General features: G+C 41.4%; 1 protein-coding gene across 13 annotated transcripts in view; it reads left to right on the top strand.

Moving 5' to 3' along the window:
• Positions 1-12,133, top strand: part of RAPGEF4 (Rap guanine nucleotide exchange factor 4) — a 339,975-nt gene that overhangs the window by 250,898 nt on the left and 76,944 nt on the right. For all 13 annotated transcript variants that reach the window (XM_012518928.4, XM_004476786.5, XM_004476785.4 and 10 more), the window contains one exon: positions 1,301-1,484. In XM_012518928.4, coding sequence (XP_012374382.1) covers positions 1,301-1,484 — 184 coding nt within the window. The remainder of the gene's footprint in view (positions 1-1,300; positions 1,485-12,133) is intronic.

Here is a 12,133-nt window from a genome sequence, read left to right as displayed (position 1 = left end):
ATATTCTGAGCATTGCATAGCAATCTTGATGCAGGGCAGAATGAAGAGCAATGAAATGTGTGGCTGGGCTGATGACATGAAAGCAAGTAATGAATTCAGAAGTTGCCTTTTAACTGTGGCATTGTCTGGGAGAGCCAATTTGTATACCCACAGGATGACCACATTTAAAATCAGAAACGTGGTCTGCAATTGCAGCCCCTGATATCTGCAGGGCCTATAATTGAGCAGAGTAGCTATTCAGGAGTGGTGTGTAACTGTGGCTGCACTGCTCATGCCATTTGTTTTAAGAACTCTTTTCCCAAACAGACAAAATATTTAAATCATTCATTTAATTTACCAACACCTGGGAATTGACCTATGGTTTTTTGCTAGTGTTTCTCATACTTAAATGTGCATGCAAATCACCAGGGACTCCTCTTAAAATGCAGATCTGATTCAGCAGGTCTGGAGAAGATCCTGAGATTCTGCATTTCCAACAAGCTTCCAGATTCTGTTGAAGCTTCTGTTCCAGGGGTCACACTTTGAGCAGCAAGGGTCTACAGCTTCTCGTTATCTTTTGACAATGTTGATGCTCCATCTTGAAAAGGAGCTAAAGGCTTAAAGGCATAGAGATGAAGGAGTCTGAGCTGAGTTCCCTGTCTTTGTCCTACCAAAATCTAAATCTTTTGGTTTAAAAGAAACAAGAGGAGAAAAGCTTTTCTTTTTTAAAAAATCAGAACTGGAAGAAAATATCCATAAATTCCTTCTAGGAGTATCTGACCTAGAAGCTAGGTCTGACCAAGTTGTTCAAATAATTTTATTCTTTTTTAAAGTACAGACAGAAATGTTTATAAATAGTACATATAGGATGAAAAACATGAATTCTCATCTTGAAAAGTAAATGTTTGGTTGTTTTTTTTTAAAGACTACATTTTCAAACACTGTTATCAAGCATGAACTGGCAGTTGGTTATTTTCCTGTTTTGGATGTATGTTCCATATACTAGTAAATGTCACCAAGGCAATTCTTGGCTAGTCAAAGTGCACATCTCAGAAAAGCTGGCAGGTCCTCGGGAGAGTCCTGGGAGGCAGAGGGGATGGGTGTGTCATAGCTGTGGTGTGTATGACCGCGGCCAGGAGGTCAAGTCTTCCATCTGCACAGCCCTGGGCCCTGCAGAGGAGAAGGGTGATGAGCTGCCGTTTGGCTTTCTTGCCTGACACCATCCGTTGGTTTCTGGTGAACGATACCTGTTGTGCCAAGAGCAGCCCGTGGCTGTGAGGCAGAGGGGCAACAGCTGACCCTGCCTCCATGTTTCCCATAGTGGACCAGGAGCACCATTTCCAAGACAAATACTTATTTTATCGGTTTCTGGATGATGAGCACGAGGATGCCCCTTTGCCAACTGAGGAGGAGAAGAAGGAGTGTGATGAGGAGCTGCAGGACACCATGCTGCTGCTGTCGCAGATGGGCCCCGACGCCCACATGAGGATGATCCTCCGCAAACCGTGAGTAGGAGCAAGCCAGGGCCCCGCCACTGTGCAGGCGCACCTGCGCAGAGGGACACGAGGTTGATTTCCAAAGTCCTGGCCTGCCCCCAGGGCAGAAGGAGAGATGCTGGAGTTGTCGCACAGCAGTGTTTGTCTCTTTTTAATTTATTTTTTTATTTCATTTTATTTCATTTTTTTGAGCCGGGTAACTCTATTTCCCTGTTGCATGAGTTAACAGTATAGAGATGTTGCATGATGTCAAAACTGAGTCCCTATATTAAATGACCTTAGGCCAGTGTAACAGAAGCTGCTCTGTTTCTGTGCCAGACTGTGGCAGCCCCTTTCTTCCCAATGCACTAGGACAGAGTTCATCAGAATCGTAGACCTCATGCCTATTCTTTCACTCCTTCATGTTTTCATTCACTCATTCAGCACACCCTTTTCACCCTATTCTTAGACTTTTGCCCTTCAGCTTAAAGACATCCTTAAGGAAACACCACTGCTCCATTAACCCTTTCACTGTCTCTCTATTTAACCAGTGATGGGAGCCCTCCCTGCCATCAGACTGAAACTCACCTCACCTTCAGTAGCAGTTTACCAGCTGAAGTTGACAATTCTGATGGGTGTAATCATATACACTTAGAAAGAATGTATAGAGCCTCTGTATATGAGGGAAACTCTGCTAATTGCTGTGGGTCATGCAAAGAAGCAAAGGACACAGACCCAAATCCCAGGAAACCTTCTCAGTAAGGGATGTCTTGGCACAGGGTTCTGAAACCACCACAACAGGTTAATATTTTCTGCTGGAAATAAAATCTCCCTCCACCCTGCAACCAGTGCCAGCCATCTGTGAACATTGACTCTGAGTCACTGGTTTGGCCTATCCTTAGTTATTAGTGGGTCTTGACAAGAGCGTTAAACTTTACATTTCTTGTGTGTCCACTGCGCTCCTTCCAAGAGTGATATATCCCTCAGACCAACTTTCCCAGTGTCTGCCCCACATACCAGCTCACAACCACTTCTCAGAATGTACCTTCATTTCCTTGCCCCAGGATTCATTTCCTTTCACTTGCCCCAAAGGCTCTTTAACGTATCTCATTTTTGTAACACCATATTTCCTTTAGAAAATCTTTTGCTTGGATCTTTCTTACACACCATGTGTTTCAAAGGCCTTCTCTTACCCTAGTCAGTGCCCTCATCCTTAGCTCTAGAACCATGCTTTTCAGTTCATTTAGCCTTAGAACCCTTTCTCCAAATAAAATTTTAATAGAAAAATCCAAAATATCAAACAGAAAAGACAGAGCTTCTCTAACCTAAGCAAGAGTAGAGTCCAAGAAACCTGCCCAACCAATTTAGTCTCCTTTTTCCATGAAGGATTGTCAGAGTTGGGGGCTGAGGGGACAGAGGAGGATCGCCGGGGCTTGGAGAACTCCATTTGAACAAGGCCATTCTAAGCCATGCTCTTCCCTGTCAGAGTGCTTCCCCTCTTCCCTCTTCTCACCCTTTTGTCCACTGCTTTTACTCCCTCATCATTTCCTAGATCCATCCCTCTTGCTGTTATTCTTGCTGCCATCTTCATTCAGGCTAGCATCATGCAGTGGGTCTGCATCAGGCATAGGACATTTGGAAATGTGAGGGGCTGTTTTCGTTGTCACAGTGCGGGCAGGGGCACACAGCTGGCATCCTTGAGCCGAGGCTGGGACCAAGTCATGCTAAACATCCTGCCATGGCGAGGAACCCCACAAAGGAAAGGGCTGTCCTGAAAATAATGCCTCTTTGAGAAACATTGCTGTGAACTGTTTCTCAAGGGTCAGGACAATATCTCATTAATGTCATTCATTTATTCAACCAATATTTATTGAGTATTTACTTTGTTCTAGGTAGTATGGTTCATGCTAAGTTTGCAGCATTGGGCAAGATGGTTGCCCTTCTTCCTGGAGCTTCCTATCAAGCACAAGAGATAGACTTTAAACAAATAGTTATTCAGGAAGTTGTTTAATCACAGTTACAATACATGCTGTAAAAGAAAATGTAGTGTGTGTCAAATGAATATAATATGGGGGAGGGATCCTAAACTGGTGTAGCGGTTAAAGACAGTTCTATGCCTAGTTCTGAGCCTTCCTTTTAGTAGACACTCAATAAACCTTTGCTGAGGGGATGAATGAATGAATGACTACACAGCCCCAGCTAGTTTTCCCTTAGGTCATAGTTGCCTCAAGGGTGACAAAAATTGCATTCAATTCACAAATATTTTTGATTATCTGACAAAAGGGTTAAAAAGAATAATAAAATGATTCCTGCCCTTGGGGAGCTTAATCCAATGGAAGAGACATTCTCAATTAAAATTCCGAAGCAACAAGCATTTATTGAGTGCCTGCTGTGTGCTGGACACCATGCTAAGTATACCCATACTAATTGGTTGATTCACACATTATAGGAGACTTGAGAGCTGGGTTTCCAGAGCCACCCTTAGAAATGGGAGCCTGTGTGTGTACATCCTTTTTTTCCCATGAAAAATTGAATTGTGTGGTTCTTGGCAGCCCAAAGATTCTTCAGAGAAAATTATATTCCAAATTTTGGATTCTTTCAGTCAATGACTGCCATTAAAATACAGGTGTTATTAGTATTATAAAATACATCAGTTTGGGTGCCCTTGGGATTTCCCCATCTTCCCAGGTTTTATCAAACTTTGTAAACTTTGAAATTGGGCTGGCAGTTCTACCTTTGACTCAGTATTTTTGGGTTTTCTTTATATTGGAATGATAGTCCCAAGAGATGGGAAAGTGAGAAATGAGCAATTGAAATTTATGAACCAGACTTTCAAAGTTTACACACTCATACACACACACACACCTTTATTTTATTTTTTTTAATTCACTAATACTCTTTGGACCTTCTGACCTTATTTTCAGTGGAAAGAAAATAAGTTTAGTTCATCAACAATTGCCAGTTTCACTGCCATTCTTGAAGAGATCCAGCTGAGCACTTTGCCCAGGGAAACTGAGCACATGTTCAAAGGTCCTGGAAATGTTGACTTTTTACTACCCAAACTGCCAAGGAATTAGGAAATGTGGGAGCATGAGAGGCATTGGCTCCATATCGACCTGGAGGCAGGACCCCCAATTTTTTAACCCGGCCCAGCTGCATTTTTTAATAGTCACCACTGCCAGAGAGGTTGCAGAACTCTGATAATTACTGGGAAAGAAATAACACAATATTCTTTGATGAGAAGATTACTTTGAGAATTTGATTGTATAATGAAGATGTTGCTTTGAAAGGTACTTCCTATTGTTCTGAATCTGAGACTCGCTAGCAAAAAAAAAAGTGTCACTTGTTTTGACAGGCTACTTGGAAAAATTCTCTGTTTATTACATTAACTGCGGCATTTTAACTGTCAAACTATGAAAGAATGTTCTGTAGTTTAAAAAACAGAATAGAGCTTCAGGGGAAATTTTTTGGCACACTCTTGTTGCTATTGGTATTTAAAAAACATACATTCTGAATGTGAAATTAGCTTTTTATTTGGTGGCAGACAGAGTGACTCACAATGCCCATCCTGGCTTCGCAGGTGCAGACCTGGATGGCATTTGGGGGCAAGTGCTATAGAACGATGACAGTTTGACAGCGCTGTTGTTGCAGCTCTGAGAAGGGGCCATCAGACCTAAAATGAGCTCTTGGAGCTTATTGCATTGATTTTGCTTTGTTTATGAAAGTCTAAAAACAGGAGGTTACCCTACAGCAAATAGGTATAATAGAGACCCTTACGAGTTGAACATGCATTTTGGCTACCATTAAGTGAGCACTTTGGATGGAGGGAGAACAAAAAGGTGTAGAGTGATCAGATAAGCAGAATGTTATAAATTAGAGGCCACAAAGAGACAAAGAAGGCTCTTTCTATATAAGCCTTCCAACCTCTTATCCCAAATAAAGTCAAACATAATGCTCCACTCTTTGGAATGGTCTATTGGAGACCAACGTAAGAGTGGGTAGGAAATGAAGTATGTGATATTTCCCAAATTTATTCTAGGTCTGCGATTCTGAAATTCCCTAAAAGCCTAGAAGCTTAAATAATTTAAAAAGATAAAGAGTCAGTTGGGCCCGAGTAGAGGAAAAATTATATTTAAAATAAGAAAATTGTTGGCAGGTTCTGGAGTTTTCCAAATGGGTTGGAGACAAAGAAACTTAAGTTCATTTATTTTGTGTGATAAATTAATATTTTCTCACATGCTATGGGGAAAAAGGTTGAAAGGAAACAGTTCAAGATGGATCAAGTACCATGAGAAACTACAGGGAGGGAGGAAAGAGGGTCATTGATGAGGGGTTGGGGCTTTTTGACCAGTCAGGTGGCTGCACTAATCTGAGGCTGAAGAGAGTTAAAACAGGCACATCTCCCTCCACCACACACTTGCACCAGGGAACATTTGATGAGCTGTGTTTCTTTTAATTAGCAAAACCTGTAAAAATAGGGGTTCTCTTTCTCCAAACTATTTTGAGGGTTTGAAATTTGAAATCCTAGTAATTATAGGGGGATTTGCTTCCTCAAGGATCCCAGATTAACAAGCCTAAAATCACTGGTATTTAGGGTTTTGGTATTTGTTGGGATATGCCAAGAAAAGGGTTCAAAGTTATAAAGTCCAACAGACAACAGAAGCGGACAAAGAAACAAGACGCAGCAAACAGACACCAAGAACAGACAACCAGGGGAGGGGGGGAAATTAAATAAATAAATAAATTTAAAAAAAAAAAAAAAAAAAAAAAAAAAAAGTTATAAAGTCCATCCTCAATTGCAAATCTGAAGAAGAGAAGCTTGACCCAAAGAACTTAACAAACTTTGCCATTGTTTTTACTGAAGACATTCCTGTACCCTAAGTGAAAGCAAGTGGAATTATCTGAATAAATGACTGTGGTAATGGGTGTTTATGGGGTTTGAATTTGCCTCTCTCCTATAAAAGCCGTTTACCTCTTAACCCTCATGTTTCCGTGCCCCAGAAACAACCCTCGAATTGCTCAGAACTCAATGAAAGGGAGGGATGGATGGATGTGCCCATTTACAGGTCAGGCTTCGTTATAAGAGTAACTCAAGTTTTTAATGACTTTTTCATGTTAAAATCAATCTGTTTATGTAGAAAATTTGGAAATTGTTTAAAAGAGTTAAAGAAGAATAAAAACCATCTGCAATGATGTCTTCCAGACATAATACTATTAATATTTTGGTGTCTGTTCCTCTGGTTATGCTTCAAGTCCTGACTTTTTACACTTAATTACATATCCTGGCATATTTCCTTTAACCTTAAATATTCGGTAAGGATGGGGTGTTTAATAGTTACACGGTAATCTATCCTCTGAATGTTCCTTTATGCATTCAGTTTGTGACTGTTGAATGTTTAGGTTGATTTTCAAACCCTTTCTTCTTAAGAGCAGCAAACATAATATTTCAGTGCTCTTCTTCTCAGAACAAAGAAAGATCTCCTAGCCTGGTGAGGAGGGAGGGAGCACAAAGATGTCAGGATAGTTCCTGCAGGGAGCACTAAGCTGTTTCCCCTGAGGGAATGACCAGAGTTCACAGATGCAGCTGGAGAGGTAGGCAGAGTGAGACTGCTGGCGTCTGCTCTGCTCTATTGTCCATCTTGAATATTATTCTATGGCCATTTAGGGAACCATTAAAAGGTTTAAAGGGAGAAATAGTATGGTCAGATTTGCAATAGATAAGTTTCTCTGATATGAGTGGAGAATGGATTGGAGACACCAAGAGTCAAGACAGCCAGATATTGAATTTTATGAGATGAAAATAAATGATGTCTTGAGAATTTGTTGACAGTGTTTGAGACCCAAGAGTCTACTAAGTGAAGTGCAAGTAATACTGAAAACAAGAGCCCTGGGTTCTAGTGTGACCTTACCCGCTTGCCAATAAGTAACCCAACATCTCCAGGTCTCAGATATCTCACACTATAAAATGAGTTGAATAATATCTAGTTACCCTCTCCCTCCTTCCCAAGGGTAGAAAAAAATGGAAAAGCAAATGTATTTGTATTTAATCAGAGCCAACATTTATTGAGCACATGTGTGCTAGGCACTCTCTGAACACGTTACATTTATTTTCCAATTCAATTCTTAAAACAGAACTATGTGTTTGATATTCATTTTTTGCCCATTTTATGGATTATGAAACAGAGGCTTAGGCTAAATTGTTTGCCTATGATACCTGGAAAGCAATGATTCAGGATTTGACCCAAGTCTGTCTGACGCTGGAGCGTGTCTTCTTTGCTGTGCTCTCCCGCCTGTTCTGCTCCAAAAAGGGTTGAAAAATGGCCTCATGGGTTTATGCTTTGAGTTCTGGTGAGGAAAGATGCCATGGAAATCTGATTTAGAAATAATTATTACAGGGAAACGGACTTTGGCCCAGTGGTTAGGGCGTCCGTCTACCATATGGGAGGTCCGCGGTTCAAACCCCGGGCCTCCTTGACCCGTGTGGAGCTGGCCATGCGCAGTGCTGATGCGCGCAAGGAGTGCCGTGCCACGCAAGGGTGTCCCCCGCGTGGGGGAGCCCCACGCGCAAGGAGTGCGCCCGTGAGGAAAGCCGCCCAGCGTGAAAGAAAGTGCAGCCTGCCCAGGAATGGCGCCGCCCACACTTCCCGTGCCGCTGACGACAACAGAAGCGGACAAAGAAACAAGACGCAGCAAATAGATACCAAGAACAGACAACCAGGGGAGGGGGGGAAATTAAATAAATTAATTGATTAATAAAAAAAAAAAAGAAATAATTATTACAGATGTATCTCATTTCAATCAATTATTACCATATAGACCTGAATGGAGTACAAGTTTACCATCTTGTACTGCAGGGAAGAAAAAGTCTTCTAATATGGAAGATACCCAGATAATGCCATTAATACATAGTGAGTGATGATGATGACCAAAATTACCCCTTTTAAGACTGCTTTAAACTGTAACCTGGGAGTTTAAATTAGAGTTATATGCTCTGGAGCCTGTAATTCTTTCATTTTTATTTTATATGCTGAGCTGTACTATGCTCTGTCAGCAGCAGAGTCCAACTAGCCATATGGACCTAAAGTTTTAAAATCAGTTTTCAAAACTGACTCCGCAGGGATGAAGGGCTTTGTAATGAATTTCCTTATGATTAGGGTTGCCTGCTTTAATATAGGACACCCAGTTAAATTTGAAGATAGCAGCAAAAAAACTTTAGTGTAAGTATGTCCCGTGCAATATTTTTATTTACTAAAGCTAGCAACCCATAGCCCCACTTTAGTCATCAGAATCCACTTACTCCCACATCACTGTGTTAGCCAGTACCACAAACAAGACTTAGGATTTATTATTATTATTTTTTTAAGATTTATTTATTTTTATTTCTCTCCCCTTCCCTGCACACACCGCCCCCCCCCCCACCGCCTCCAGCTATCTGCTTTCTGTGTCCATTCATTGTGTTCTTCTATGTCCGCTTGTATTATTGTGGCACTGCGAATCTGTGTCTCTTTTCTGTTGTTGTTGCGTCATCTTGCTGCGTCAGCTCTCCGTGTGTGTGGTGCCATTCCTGGGCAGGCTGCACTTTTTTTGCACTGGGCAGCTCTCCCTATGGGGTGCACTCCTTGCACGTCGGTCTCCCCTATGCACAGGACACCCCTGCATGGCACGGCGCTCCTTGTGCTCATCAGTACTGTGTGTGAGCCAGCTCACCACACGGGTCAGGAGGTCCTGGGTTTGACTCCTGGACCTCCAATGTGGTAGGTGGATGCTTTATCCGTTGAACCAAATCTGCCTCCTGAGACTTAGGATTTAAATAGTACTATATAGTTTATAGAGTGATAACACCTTTTTGAGCCTCAAAATAACTCTGTGAACTGACTAGGGCTAATGTAATTATTGGCAATTTACAGATGAATAAATTGAGGTAGAATAGATGCTGAGTGCCCTTTTAAATATCACACAGCAGTATATGTGTCCATATTAATACCCGAGCCTGTCTTCTTACCCCAAATCCAGTTTCATTCATTATTTGTCTTTCTTCAACAATAGTCTTTCCTTTTTACTAGAGTGCTTCAAGTTTGGCCTCTCTGATGGATTTACTTAACAAGGAGTGAAATGCCTACAGAAATATGGACAATCATCTCTCCCTGATTAAATTTTAAAAATTATTTTCTGCAAAGGAAAAGTAATAATGTGTCCATATAGCCCCTCCTCAAAAAACTTTTGCATTTTCTATCTCTCACGCATATGTCTCACACTCAGAGGCAGCTGATTATATTATCTGACCCCATCCAAATTAGTTTTTTTTCCTCCTTAACCTGCAGTTCAGGTATTTTAAAGGATATTTATGGTTGTAACTTTTAACATGTTGAATATATTAGAATGTCCTTGTAGTAAATGCTTTTTGCTGGAAGAATGTTGTGCAAACTCAATTTATAAACATGAAAAATGTCAAACCACATGGTCCTAATAATACTTGGCACTCAGCAGCCCTGAATTATGGAACACTTAACCTATGTCCTGGTGGGATAACTTCATTTTTCACAGATATTTATAAAGTTTTTGCCCATTACTATGGTTGTAGACTGCATTCATTTCCAACGACACGATGAAGATAAAATTCTCATATTACGCAGACTTTGCTATCAGAACTAGAAAATGTTCCTTTGGCCAAGTCTCTAAATTAGATACTCAGCAGAAATGTTTAATTGCATCTGATAAACTAATTTATTATTCTTTTATTTATTTTTAATTATCTTCAGGATGGAAGAATAAAATATGGATTAGAGTGGAACTTACTGGTATTCTACTATAGAATTATTGTGACTTTAGCAATGGAAGAAAATGTATTATTGATGTGGAGACAGTGGCCATGATAGTTACTAAGGGGAGGGAGAGGGAAAAAGAGGTGTGATATGGGGGCATTTTGGGGACTTGGAGTTTTGTCTTGAATGATACTGCAGGGACAGATGCAGGACATTATATATCCTGCCATAACCCACTGAATGGACTGGGAGACAGTGTAAACCACAATGCAAACTGTAATCCATGCTGGTAGGAGTGCTCCAAAATGGATTAATCAAATGCAATGAATGTACCACAATGATGGAAGAGGTTGTTGATGTGGGAGGAGTGGGGGGGGGGGAAGTGGAAGAATATGGGGACCTTTTATATTTTTTAACGTAACATTTTACGTGACCTATGTATCTTTTAAAAAAAGAAGAAAAAAGCCCTTTTCTTGGTTAATGATAAGATGAGGGGGTGGTGATGTGCAGGGAGCTGAGCAGGCAGAGTTGGGCAAAACAGTTTAAATGTCAAGTCACTGGGCTCCTAGAATGTGTCTAACACTTAAGATGGGGCAGAGGAAAAGAAGCAAGGATCCTAGGAGGTGAAGAAAAGAATGGCATATTTGCTGGTTTTGTTTGATAAGATGGGTAACCACACCAAATTTCCCTTTAAGGGAATTGAAAGAGGTGATATCCCAAGGTTTTAAGAGTGTTGGGAAATGATGATCCAAGTCTAAGAAATGACAGATGAGCATGATAACCAGGTGGGTTGATATGGAATATTGCAACAAAAATAAAACATTCCTCCCCTCCCCCAAATAATAATAAAGCATTTCAGTTATTTTGAAGCTTGACCATTGCTTATGTGACTTGCATAATGTTAACCTCTCTGGGAATTTTCTCCACACGCTAGGGAATAGGTCTGCTAGGCAACAAGTCTAGAGGAACTGGGTTATTTGTTTTCTCACCTGCATATTTTTACTACTGGTCATGCCAATGTGCTTGGTGGCTGGATGAATCCCTCATTTTATCCACGTTCCAATAATAGAGGAGCTCCATCTCTGACCTTGATAAATTCCTTGATAAAACTGTATTTACCAGCAGCTTCCAATATCACCTGAGCCCTCCCATCCTTTAATGTATAAACTGCTTCTCCATCCATCCCCGTTTATTATCTTGTCTGTAACTAGACATTGCTGCCAGAATGCATCCCCTGCAGAAACTAGGCCTTTCCACAGCAGGATCTGACAAATCCACATCAATGTGGCACCACGCAGATTTGTAAAGAAGCAGAGATGCCTAATATCTCTCCCTGTGACATCTGGAGAAGGACAGGAGTAAAGACCAGGTACATTCACTGGCTGCCACTCAGAGCAGCCGGAGAGTCAATTCACTTCCCCTGCTCGTAGGTTACTCTTATGAAGGCACATGGGAGTTGTCTCCTCCTGCTTGGAGCAGAATGTTCCCTTTACTCTTGAAAGCCAAATTGCCTTCAGTCCTTGGGACCCTTTCATTACTGTTTGAACAGACTGGGGGCTGAGTTGCAGACTCTTTTCTCCATCTTTTTCCTGTCAACCCGTAAAGACCAAGGCATGAAAGATGGTTGTGCCACTCTTTGCTGTGAGAAACCCACTTTTAAAATGTGACTGTTCAGCGATTGTGGTGGGGAACACAGTTTTAATGTTATTGGATGCTCTTTGGGGGTGGAGGGGTAGATCAAGAGGGAAACCTTTGTCTGGTGCTTGGAAACTAGAGAGGTGAGCCTTTTCTGAGACACTAGATGGCATAGCAGCTCTGAGCTAGTGGCCTCGGCAGAGGTTGGACCTGTTGTCTCTGCAGATGTTTTGCTGTCACAAACACCAGGAGCCACCTGGCGTGGGAGAGGGGCTCACATTT

The sequence above is a fragment of the Dasypus novemcinctus genome, chromosome 7, assembly GCF_030445035.2.
Source record: "Dasypus novemcinctus isolate mDasNov1 chromosome 7, mDasNov1.1.hap2, whole genome shotgun sequence".
Taxonomy (NCBI): Eukaryota; Metazoa; Chordata; class Mammalia; order Cingulata; family Dasypodidae; genus Dasypus; species Dasypus novemcinctus.
This window is presented reverse-complemented; position numbering and strand designations above follow the sequence as displayed.